This window comes from Lepeophtheirus salmonis, chromosome 1 (assembly GCF_016086655.4).
Source record: "Lepeophtheirus salmonis chromosome 1, UVic_Lsal_1.4, whole genome shotgun sequence".
NCBI classification, from domain to species: Eukaryota; Metazoa; Arthropoda; class Copepoda; order Siphonostomatoida; family Caligidae; genus Lepeophtheirus; species Lepeophtheirus salmonis.
In genome coordinates, this window is record NC_052131.2 from 14,651,516 (window position 1) to 14,664,338 (window position 12,823).

Below are 12,823 nucleotides of genomic sequence, written 5' to 3' on the forward strand. Positions count from 1 at the left end.
TCTTCTCAAGAGAAGTATCTATTTCGATAAAGTAAAGTTTGTCTGTTGTATATCTATCTATCTATTAGCTGGTTTATTTGTTGGGAATACACATTTTTAACAGCACGTCTAATTAAAAAAGAAAAGAAAATTTTTAGCTTTCAAGTTTTTGTCGTTATTGTTGGCAACCTGAAAAAGGATTATTTTATTTTCTCAAGCTGTTACTATTATTCTTTAGGATAGGACGTCTAAGTATTGAGTAACTACGTCTGAGTGTGCTCATGAAAAACAGAGAGTAACACTCAAGATTTCTTGGGGGATTATCTTCTATATTTATAAACCCAGGGTTGTCTGTTCTTCAACGCACAATAACACCGGGAAATCCTCCTGGGTACTAGCACTAGTATGTAATAATAAAAAAATCTGACTCGAATTCACTTTTTAGTTATATGCTAAGACTAAAAGATACGTTAAAGGGTACCTTATATCTAGTGAAATAATTGAAATGACTAATAGGAAATTTTCCTCTAGTAAATATGTTTTAAATATTTATAATTCCAATGTATAGGATACTATGTTCATGTAAAACCTCTTTTTTTACCCATAACCAGTGCTTGAGTTGTAGGGAAGTGGGGAGAGGATGCCCCCCATCGCAAATAGAAAATGAAACTGGCACAAAAAAAATGGTCAATAAGGACCCCCCCCCCTCATATTCATTTATAGATCTCTGTTTAAGGTAAAATTAACAACTTTCTATTTTTTCATAGGTATATTCGCTTTTTGAGGCCTAAAATTAAAGTATCTACTTTTTTATACACTTTTTATATGTACAATATATTCAATTTTGTATTTGTTTTTGAAATCAAATTATGGCCACTTTTGTTTAAAGCCCTTTTAAGATGTTTAACTACAAGCTAAAAAAAACTCTATTATCAATTTGTTATAAAATAGCGTTCTATGATTGTTATATTGTTGAAATTTTGCAACAAATGGTGTGTAAAGTGTACACTCATAACTTATCCATACGTGGACATGCTGAATCTCAATGCTTATTTCAAATTGATATTGTGAACAAGGTATAAAACATTAAAATATAATCTAAATCGCTCAAATATCAATTTTCTTATACCTTTTTTGTCTATTAATTCATATCCAAACATTGTTTAAAAATTATTGGATGATGACTCAATAATTTATACTACAGACAACATGATTTCTTTTGTATATATTTACCTCAGTCATAGGCGCTGAAGGATCACACTTATTAAGTTATTACGTTACGAGCACAAGTGGCATATTTTATGTATTTCATTATCTCTTGCATTGTAAAACTAACATTGTCGTAGTGTATCCTTCCTTTTTCCTTCCTTTTTTTTCTCTCCTTTTAGTCCTCTACGTCGCACCCGTACCCTTAAGATAAAAAAACGTAGAACAATTTCATATTATTTTTTCTGTTAAATAGTTGTAGAAAGAGGAGCAATCAGTCTAAGACGTATTATTAAAGAGTTGAGAGGCGAACGGAGCACTTCTTCTATGTCCTCACAACGTAGTGATTTTTTTCTTTTCAACAAACTAAAACAAATAAGAAATTCAATTTAATCATGGAAAACGATAAAGTGAAGAAGGAGGATGATTGGCTAACTGCTACAAAAGGAATCAAATTTGCCCTGAATAATAGAGTGGAAGATGCTCAGAAACTGTTAAAAAGTGATTCTAAAAGCATACAACTTCAGGCTGGATACTGTTACTTAACCTTCATGGTGTGTATTTCTTTAGTTTTTAAGGCAAAGCAAATATAAGGATTTTCTTTTATTGGCCTTGCTCTTCTTGTTTGAGAAGTGCATTGTATATGCGTACATATGAATCAGTACCACTGTGTATTACATTATGAATCAGCGGATTACTTAATTTTATAGAAAAATAAAATATAAATTATGAACTTTTCTCGGTAAATTTGCTAGAAAAATAATCTTATAAGCATGATAGTTTTAATATCAAATGATTCTTTATAGGAAAGGACATAATTTAACATATGTCTTAGAATTTGGAGATTGGACATTTTTGAGTAGTAGGAGTGGGAGTCAGTCTCGATGAAAAGTGAAATCTCCAACTCTTCAATATGATTAGACAAGAAGATTTTTTCTTTAAATAGTAAAAATAAGATTCATAATTGAATATTAAAAACAAAACAAAAAACAGATTCGAAATTCAATGGAATTTAATTAGGCTTCTAATGATTTAATTGTTAATTTATTATAAATCGACGAACAGGAGTCGGAGTCGAAACTTCATCATAGTCTCCCTAGCCCAACTTATACTCTTTTTTTTTTTTAAATTTATTTTTGCAAACGTATTTAAACCTATAAAATACTTTGCATTCCTTGTAGTTTTTGCTTTTCTTAGTACCTAAGAAAAATTGTAGTGCTCCTCTTATTGTATGAGTTTGAATTTTGAGTTTTTTTGCCTTCAAAAAAGGAACAGGGACACGTCCTTCAATTGCAATTGAAATCAATTGTGCCTCTCAAATGCATTTTATTATTTTAGAAAACAGAGTATATTTTATTGAGTTGAATAGCAGCCATACTCCTCGACGACATGCTGCATTTCAAATGATTCATACCCTATACTTTAAATCTCATTCAAACATGTACAAATTTATTATTATTACTATTGCATTCAAGTATGTAAGCACTATGTTTTATTTGATTATTCCGACTGTCAGAAGCCTTAAAAGTATCGTTAGGATAAGTATGCTTACAAAATACATATCTACATAATATTTGGATCGGATTCATATCCAAAAAAGATTCACAATTTTTTGGATTTCGAAATGGAGGTACCTACATCATGATTGATTTAATCAATTGCGTATAGAGTCATTTATGGATTTATTTATCCATAACTTTTGAATGACCTTTAGTTCCAAATATAAAATAAATAAATCCTTGTTATAACTAAGACGATTCCGTAACCATTGGGAATTACAATACACTATTTCTTTCCCCATCATATTAGATTGTAATCGAATGTGATTCCTGAATCCAGTTACGATTTCAGACTTCGATAAAATTCACTCATAATCACATTTTGGTTCTAGATATAGACAAAAGCTATCATATAGAATATTAAGCTGCTTTACTGATATATTTTGCATTATTAACTAATAGTATGCGTAATATTTATCGGTTTTTGGCGTTCTTGTCATTGTTGCTTACAAAATATATTTGTAATGGAAGAGATTCCGCTGACATTGGAATGGATTTTAAAGTTTTGTGCTGAAAGTTTACTCTAAATGTAGAACCGATTCTGAACGATGTTCTGAAACTTCAACATGACATCTACCATATTTTGTGACAAGCACCCTTGAATACCCCCTATCCCTGTTAAAAGTCCTATCTGTGTCCCTCCTTTAACTATGGACTAAGAGATAGATATATTGGATAAATCCCTCGAAATCAATCATCATATCATATTACGTTTAAAATTATATTGATAGAAGGATATATGAAAATTAATTGTACATAAATTCAATTTAACAACAACCAAAATAGACTTTTTATATGAATATATGTTACTAAATTAACAAATATGTTCATGCTGTTTAAACTTGTTTATAAATGCACAAACCATTTTATTATATTTTTGCAAAAGTGTAGGTTGTTTAAGGAATGAAAGAGTAATGATTAGGGATCTAATTTCTTCTAAATTCATTGTAGTTAGAAGGCTTGGAATTATATGAGTGTTAATACTTTTACAATTCATCACTACTATATGTATGTGCATCATTCGTGAATACCTACGCATAATATTGTATAGAATGATGCTTTGTTGTGATTCATGTTAAAGGCAATTCATTCATTTCTAATTTGTATGCCCTTTTGACATATATATAAACAATTATTGGATGCAGAACTTAATTATTTAAACTGATCTTTTCATGGAATAATGTTTCAGTACTGATTATCTACATATCTTTTTTTTTTAAAGAATAAGTATTCAATCTTCAAGTAGTTGTTTACGTACTCTCTACTCCCTATACCACTTTTTATACATTAAATTCAATCATAATATGATCAATTCTTGTTTTAGACGCACTTGCCCTAGAAAATATGGCTCAAAATTATTTTGTTAAAGAGAAATTCCAATTTATTTTCTGAAAAAAAAAAAAAAAAATGGAAATGAAATTCAAATTTACATAAAAGAAAGAAAAGGGATCCGCACATTTATCTTTGCTATAGATTAAAAAAAAGTATTTGTTCATTTCAAAAATATTATCTTTGTCCTGTCAAGACAAAAACAATGTAGGAGGATGTTTTCTTAAAATGAGCCTGTGTTACATTTGTATTCTTTAACTAGTTAATTATCTTCCATTTCTATAATTCATTTTTCTGTATGAATTATGGTCGATATTGTGTCGTTATTATTTATCAAGTTTAATAAATAAGTTGGGAATTTTTCACTTTCTTGATCTTTGTTCAAGATTTTGTTTCGGTTGACATAGTATGTATGTGGGCTGTCAGCACTAAAGCAAGCTGGAATTACTTTTTTTTAAATTGAGTTTAGATTACATTTGTTTTCTTTGACAAATTTTCGTCACTTTATATCAACAAATTATTCTTATTAACACTTTGGATAACAATTTGCATTTGAATTAGCAAAAATTGATCGTCACAATAAAATAATGAGAAATTGATAGATTTGATTTGAAACGATAAATCAGGGCCCATAAAAATCTTTTAAATCAAATAACCATTTTAACAGTAGTTCAAATTATTGGGTACCTTATTCTTTCCACAAAATACTATTACGATTCCTGCCTGAGCTCAGGTTGTACCACAATCCCAAACCTCAGATTCTAGAATCAAATCTACCTCTAAGTGTATAAAAACATAATACATATGATACGCGGGTTCATTTATTAGCACACGGGTCCCGTATCTTTTGAAATCTGTAACATTTGCTTATGTACAATAGAAAATTTGACAAAAAGACAAACTATTTTGCCTTACAAATTCATCCAATATATTTAATTGAAATTTATAAATTTATTTATGAAATTGTAAATAAACATAATATAAATTCAGAAATGAGCGTGTTTCAAGAGGGAAAATACCTTCTAATTTTGTTTGGTGATCTAACGTTTTTAAATTAAATCTTTTATCCCCTCACAAATTATAAAACGACTTGTCACGTAAATGGCAGATCCGCCCCCCAACCTCAACCTTTACGTTTTATGTTAGTTTCCAAAAATCGAATTCAAGGATACTTATTCGGTTTGTGGGGTAGAAGCATGAGGAATTCTGTATTTGCTTGAGTTTATATCCCATTGTATGAGAATTGAAAGCCTGGAACGGGACACATTTATTTTGTAAGAAAAATGACATTTAAAGAGTAAAAATCTTAACTTCTAAGTAAAGTACGAACCAATCTTTCTTGGAACTGGCTGTTGAAAATACACAGCGTGACCCATTAGTAATAATTTGATTTAATGTCAACTCTAGCATCAAGAATATATATGCATGTAGATACTATTTGAATTTGATTTCAATGCTCAAAAATGGACCTTAAAAGTATGAAAAGTTATATATCAATCATTATATCTTAAATCAAGTCTATTGATCATATGTCAAATAATAAAGGGATGCGTAGGATTTTACCCTAGGATTGCTTGATGTTTTTTTATATATAAAGGATTGCTGAGATAAAAAAAATAAGTTACCCTATTATTTATAATTTTTCTCTGAAGAAAAGCATAAAAAATATATTCATGAACAAACGCTCAAAACAAAAGTAGGACCTCATCAGAAAATGAAGGTTAAATAGTAAATATTGCATTATTGATACTCTCACATACCAAAAAGAATCTAATGAACCCTATAATATTCGAAGAAACATCTACAATAAATTGGATATTGTCTTCCTATTTCCAACATAATATACCTACATACAATCTATAACATAATACTACTAGGTATATGAAATCATAATTAATATATTAGACACATACATATAAGAAGTGTGCAAATGAAGACAAGTTTCAAGTTTCTTATTAATTAGATTCGTAAGTGTGTTTCCGTGTCTACAAAAAAACAAAACAGAAATGAACTCCAAACTTTTTAATTCAATGTAAATATGTTATATTTATACCAAAGAATTTATGGATTAAATCGTACATTTTATGAATGGATTAATTAGTTATACCTATTTTGGCATGCACTTCAATATAAAATGTGGCCCACGAAACGTTTTTTTTTTTTTTTTGATATTGCTATAAAAAAAAGACGGATGGACATTTTTCAATTATTTTTTATTTATTTAAAAGCCTCAACATTCCAGTTAATAATTAACAACCACTTTATTCATATGGCCGCCGTCGCTGGCCTCACAGTAGCCCATTCTGTCGACCCAATTTTTCAATACATTTTCGATTTTGTGAGCTTCAATCGATGCAATGGTGACTCCAATTTCGTGTTTCAAATCGTCAATCGTCTCTGGATGGTTAGCGCAACATTTATCCTTGACGGTTCCCCACAAAAAATAGTCCAACGGAGTAAAATCGCAGCCTATAGGTGGCCAGTTGACGTTGCCGTTTCGGCTTATGATGCGATTGTGGACGACAGTGCACAAAAGATCTACTGTAACGTTGGCTGTGTGGCACGTAGCGACATCCCGTTGGAACCAAATGTCGTCGATGTCTTCCTTTTCCATTTGCGGAAACAAAAAATCTTCCAACATGGCCCAATAGCGCTCACCATTGACCGTAACGGCAGCTCATTGCTCGTTTTCTCGTTTTTTCTCTTTCGGCAACAGCAGCAATGTTTTCGATTGAGCACACTGGACGAACACGGGAACGCGTTGTTTTATCCATTAACGAACCAGTTTTGCGCACACGCTTCACAAATTTATCCACAAGCTGCCTGGAAGGCGCTTTATTTCGACAGACGTAATTTTCTTGCAGTTTCGTTTGAAGACTCCATTTTGGAAGTAAGTCTTCAGTATTTCCCAATTTTCTTCGAGCTTAAACGTAAACATTTTGTAAACCGGAGACCTTTTACAAGATATTAGACACAATCAGAATGTTACTACAGTTGTTAGACGTCAAAAAAGTGGTAGTTCAAAATGCAACCGCTAGATGTGCCACCCGTTATATTAAATGGGAATGTCTGTGTGTGGATCTCACGAGCAAATCAATTAATGGATTTTGTTGAAATTGTTTATGTACGTTCTTAAGGCTCAAGAAATTGTTTTGTTCACATTTTTTTGGCCTTTAAGGCTACGGCAGCATTAAAATAGCATTTTTCTGCAAACTAGCTTTTTGACACACAAATGTCAGTCCTTATTTATTCGTTCCATTCCATTTTTAGGATCGATCCTATCAGTCCTTGGGACGGGTCCTTCATACTGTCAGTACTGATAGAACTGATTTAAAAAAGTAGAAGTAAAGTTGAATGACGACATCAATGACCACCGAACTTAATAAGTTTTAGTACTGATATGCAGGACTGAACTGGACCGGACTGCTATCATTATTCCTAAATAAGGACTGACACACCACTACAAACCATAACTGAAATATAAAAATAAAGTCCTAAGAATTATTCTCGCTGCATTTTGCTATGTATATTTGCCCACTTTAAAAGGAGATTATAAGGTTTAGAGAAGATAAAAAAAGAGGAGAGAATAAAGATAAGGGATTATTGACAATCATATGAAAATTGAGGGAACGACAGCTCAACTTGAATATTATTTTTCATAGCAACATGCAGATAGAATAATTATTACAATTTTACGGTCTTTATTTTTTGTTTTATAATTAGCAGAAGAGTTCAGAATTAATTTTAATTTCTTTATGTCACTGGCGAATCCGGACAAACCTACTATAGTTGTTATTAAGGTTATCTCGAAAATATTTTTCAATTTATTCTTATCTTCGCAGTCATAAACTTATACAATATTATTATCGAATTTTAGAAGACAACACGCCCTCTTTCAAATCATTTTGTGTATTTGCTTCAATGTACTATGATTATTTCTTCCTCATGGGTGAAATTTGTAGGTCAGGTTTAGGGACTACGTCTCTCAAAGGGAATTCATACCATTTTATACTTGGCGTTACTTCACTTGTTTAAACATTTATATTGTATTTTGTTGACTGCTGTCAATTTTTCTGCTTCTTTTGTCTTATCGGTGGAGTAAACGTTGTTTGGTTCAATTCGAATTACCTCCTATTAAGCTAGCTGTGAGCAGTTTCCACAAATAATGTATTTAATAATATTTTCAGGTTGCCCTATTTGTATTTTGCAACACCTTTCCTCCTAAAGGAAACAGAAAAAATGATTTAAAATCAGTTGATAGTTAATTTTTCTCAACCATGGAATTATTACTCAATACTTTTTAGGAATGGTTTTCAACTTCACCATTATAATTCAACCAACCAACGTTCAGAACACGGATTAGAGGAAACGACACGGAAATATCGAGAGTTGATAAGAATTTAATGCTTAAACTTTTGTGTTATTTTGAGATAACGCCTTGATATATGTTCATCAAAAAGTTCCACCCCCTTCCGAAACAGCTGATATGAAATCGAGATCACCACTCTCAAGGAATCTCTATTCATTACCTTCGCCAAGGAAGCTGAACGAAGGTTATATTTTTGCCTCTGTTTTTTAGTTATTTAGTTTCTTTGTTAGTCGCTAGAAATGCACTAAAACTACAGATTGATTTTGATCAAACTTGATTTAAAGATTATTTATGGTTGCTGTAAGAGGCCATTAAATTTTGAGAGGTTAAGGTCAAGGTACCACAAAACGTAAAAAATGCATTGACGACTTTGAAACAAATTGAGATACAGCCCCCTTCGGACGCTCCTGCCTCCCCTATATGTATAAAAATAATAATATATGTATGTAATTATATAATAAGGAAAATCAAAGAACTCATGACAGGGTTCTCCTATAATAAATACCAGGCATTGTTGCTCCTTAAGAATGACAACCTAAATAAGATGTAGCACGTACATACATTCACGAAAGAGGGAGTCAGAGTAACTAGTAATCAGTAAGTAACTCAACTTCCTAATGGCCTACTAAATAGAAAGATGTGAGGGGGGGGGTGAGGAGGAAAGAGCCAAGTGAGAAACGACTTCATCATTAGAGTCTTGCTTTACATATTATCTACTTAGTTATAAAGGATTATAGACACACATACATGCCATGTATTATTCTTGCTTTAGCCTCTTTCATTTGATATGTAAAATGTACATTGTACCTATTGCTCACTCACTTACATTTTATTTTATGATGAACAAAGCTTTCATCATTAATCCAATGAATATGATCATTATATATACATACATAGTACATTATTATATACTTCATCTCTTTCATGTTAATGAAAACAAATCTCTGAATGCTTCTAGATAATTATAGGCAAAGCTATTCACCAAGTTGCGAAACGCACCCGTTAGCCTGAGTAGATTCAGTGCATATAAAAGGAAACAGTTTTTCTTCAAAGGATGTTGCAATTTCTACCAACTCGAATGACGTCCCTTTGTTATTTTCCCTCATGGCGCGGTGATAACTTTTCCCCCTTGTTCAACTGGTTAATTCAGTTACAAATGTTGAATTCATGGAGGTGTCATGCTAGTTAGAGTTATAAAGTTAATTTCAATTGAAGTGGACTCCCTTGAGAGACAGAAAAGATATCTTTTAACCAATTCTGTTTAAAAAAAATAAAAAAAAAAAAAAAATTAGTCACTTAGTCTTTGTTTCCCCACTTGGTCTATTGCTTTGATTGTAGGTTGATAAATTCTAGTGTTGGGATTTGTTTTAGAAATAAATCCTTGACCGGTCGGAGAACCTTATAATTTTTGCAAGAAATAACTAATTTGGCCCAAATTTGGTCTGGACCAGTCTCTAGTAAAAAAATCGGCCATGACTGGTCTCACATAATAATGTAAAACCTATTTTTAGAAAATAAGATTTTAGTAGACAGTTTCAGACTAAAGTCCAGCCTAGTTTAGAAAAAAATTACTGCAAACTGAAATAAATTTTTTTAATAAATCCATGTTATCTATGTAGAGCTCACATTCTGGAATTTATATGCTTCAAAATAGGGTTGTAATTAAATTGATATATTCTGAGAAATAATATGTATTATGGTTCATGAATACTTCATTGGACTGTTTAAATGCCCAAACTTAAGCTCATATTGTATGTTCATATGTACCAAGTAACGAAGTCTTATTATTCAAATTTCATTACAATGAATAAAATCATGTATCATGATGATCAACAGGTATTTAGTAGTAGAAGGCCTTGTTCTGGATATACTAAACTGGACCACCTTTTGGGGCTTATTTGGGCCTTTAAAAAAGTCCGTTCTAAATCGGTCAATATAATTATTGGTTTAAACCATTTTTAATGATGAATTGTTGATGAATTCATGTGTGTTTGCAAATTGTAAACATCGGTACGTCATATAAAGGGTCTTTAGGATGGCAAGAGAACACATCTACTATTTGAGAACGCTTAAATTTTTGTCCATGGTCCATTGACATCTCAATTTTGACAAAATATCAGTCCAAATCAGTCTCAAACCGAGTTTCAACGCTAGGTCTGATTTTATAAGGGGCAGGGAGCAAATGCCTCAGACCCTTTTCCTCAGAGAGACCTACGCTTGATATAACTTAATAAAAAATGTAAATATTTATACTAAGGATAATTTTTGTAATAAAATACTATCAAAATAGTATTTTTCTTAGAAAAAAGATGTTGTTGAAAAAAAGGGAAATTGTATTTGAAAGGAAACCTCACTTCATTTTATTAAAAATATTTAAAAAAAAAAAAAAATCAATCACATATTATAAAAGTAAAGAACGAAAAGTGCTCTGCACATTATTTTTTCCTCAGGTCCCGCTCACGGTAAAGCAGGCTGTGCTATGTACTATTAGTCAGAATAGATCTTTCTTTGTCTCCATTCTAGGGACTCAAGTGAAATCTGTTAATCCTTTATATAATTATGGAGGAACATATTTATGAAACAAAAAATTGAGCGCCATATTTGTTACAAGAGCTATTGATTTGGAAATTGCATGAAACAATAAATATTTCCTCTTCAATACATTTTTTTTTTCATTATTTCAAAAATATATATTAAGGTTAAAAGAATTCAAGCATTTTATGGAATGATGAAATTCAAGTTATTTTCGTTATTCTAGGTAGAATAACTTTTTATTATTTTTGTATGTGTGTCATTAATGTTTATTAATAAAATATTGAATCATTAAAGAGGGGAAAAGAGGGGAGGTAGAGTACAGATGGTTTTAATTGTGTATTGTGTTTTTATTAATTAGTTTCATATGTTTCCTTCCATGAATAAAAATATGTTGAATGTCCTGATGAGTTGAAACATTTCGATTTCATGACTCTTTACTTTATAGCTGCAGTAAAAAGAAATTAATTATTTTTTCAGTAGATGGCTTTAATAATGTGTTGTTGTATAAGTGCGATCGGTTTACGCTAGATGGCGTCAGAAACCAAGTAGATAAACATTAAAGGACAAAAAATTAAAATAAATAATCCATTAAAAATAATGGATTTCTTTTGCTATACCTTATGATGCCCATCAAAAAAACAAAAAAAAACTTTATTCTCCTAACTTAAATTCTGTATTACAATTGTGATCTTTGAGGAGTTAGAATTAATATTATTGTCCATTTCTATCAACAAATTATTCTGATCAATTCTTCGGAGGCACCGGATATGACATCATATTAATGAAATAATTAGAAGTTGACTTGTCATATCGTGGCAAAAATTTAGTTTCATAAATCAAAGCAAGGCTCATACCAACTCATCTCAGTCTATAATTGAGTGAAATATGTCTTTAAAATATTGGGCTGTATGTTCCTATATAATATGATATACATTTGACATTTCTCCTTTTTTAAATTTTTTGTTCAAGATTGTTTTTGTATTAACTCACCGGCTATCTTGGAAACGAAAAAAGACAAATCCATTCATAACTTCTTTACAAAAAAACAAACGACCCATACGTATTTCAACTTTCTTTCTTCCTTTCTATAAAGGAATTTTTGCTTTTTAAGCTCATTCTTTTTAGGTAGTCGTGGAAGTGTTGATCATACTCTATAAGAGAGGAGGTAATGTCCTGAAAACATTTTTTGTTATGGGCATACTTTCAGGAGTACTTAAACTTAATATCAGTAAATTTACTGGATAAAGAAAATAATCGGCGAAGAAGGGAATGATAGATGAATCCATTTTAATACAATCATTGTTTTTTACACAAAATATTGCAAATTTGCTAACAATTTTTTTTGCTCCGTAGTCAAAAATTGTTAGTGTTGTGATTCGACTAAGACGCCCAACTCGACATACAACCCGGAGAACAAGACAAGAGGAAAACATGGGGAGAATCGGTATCTTGAGCACAACTAATGCTTAGATTAGTTGTGCTCAAGAAATCACACTAGCGCTACCGCTCATTAACCCTCTATTGTGAGTGATCTTGCTCAACCGGGCACTCATTTTAAATATTTTCCATTTTTTATAACGTTTCAAAAAAACAACAAAAAACAATTTCCTTAATCATTTTAATTTAGAAAGAGCGATTTTTTCCGACTCAATTAGAAATATTGAGCTCGAGAGTCTAAAGTGCAACTCACTAATAGTTATAAGTGTAAGTTCTTGTTGGACTCGGAGTAGCATTGAGGATATACATTGGAGTAATGAATGCCTTTGTTAGGAACAAAGTGGGATTTGTGCATATATCCTTCCTCTGACGGCTACGTGCGGCTTATCTAGTGAAACGTCATGGCAAT

The 12,823-nt window shown here is 31.2% G+C and overlaps 1 protein-coding gene across 3 annotated transcripts in view; it reads left to right on the top strand.

The window, feature by feature from the left end:
* The first annotated feature begins 1,301 nt into the window (after positions 1 to 1,301).
* LOC121117579 (tetratricopeptide repeat protein 39C) overlaps positions 1,302 to 12,823 on the top strand; it is a 57,247-nt gene continuing 45,725 nt past the window's right edge. The window contains exon 1 of one of the 3 annotated variants that reach the window (XM_040712030.2): positions 1,302 to 1,739. In XM_040712030.2, coding sequence (XP_040567964.1) covers positions 1,581 to 1,739 — 159 coding nt within the window. In that variant the 5' untranslated portion in view covers positions 1,302 to 1,580. Of the gene's footprint in view, positions 1,740 to 8,377; positions 8,627 to 12,823 lie in introns of those variants that run through there. The other 2 variants (XM_071888272.1, XM_040712035.2) reach the window with 2 other exon arrangements.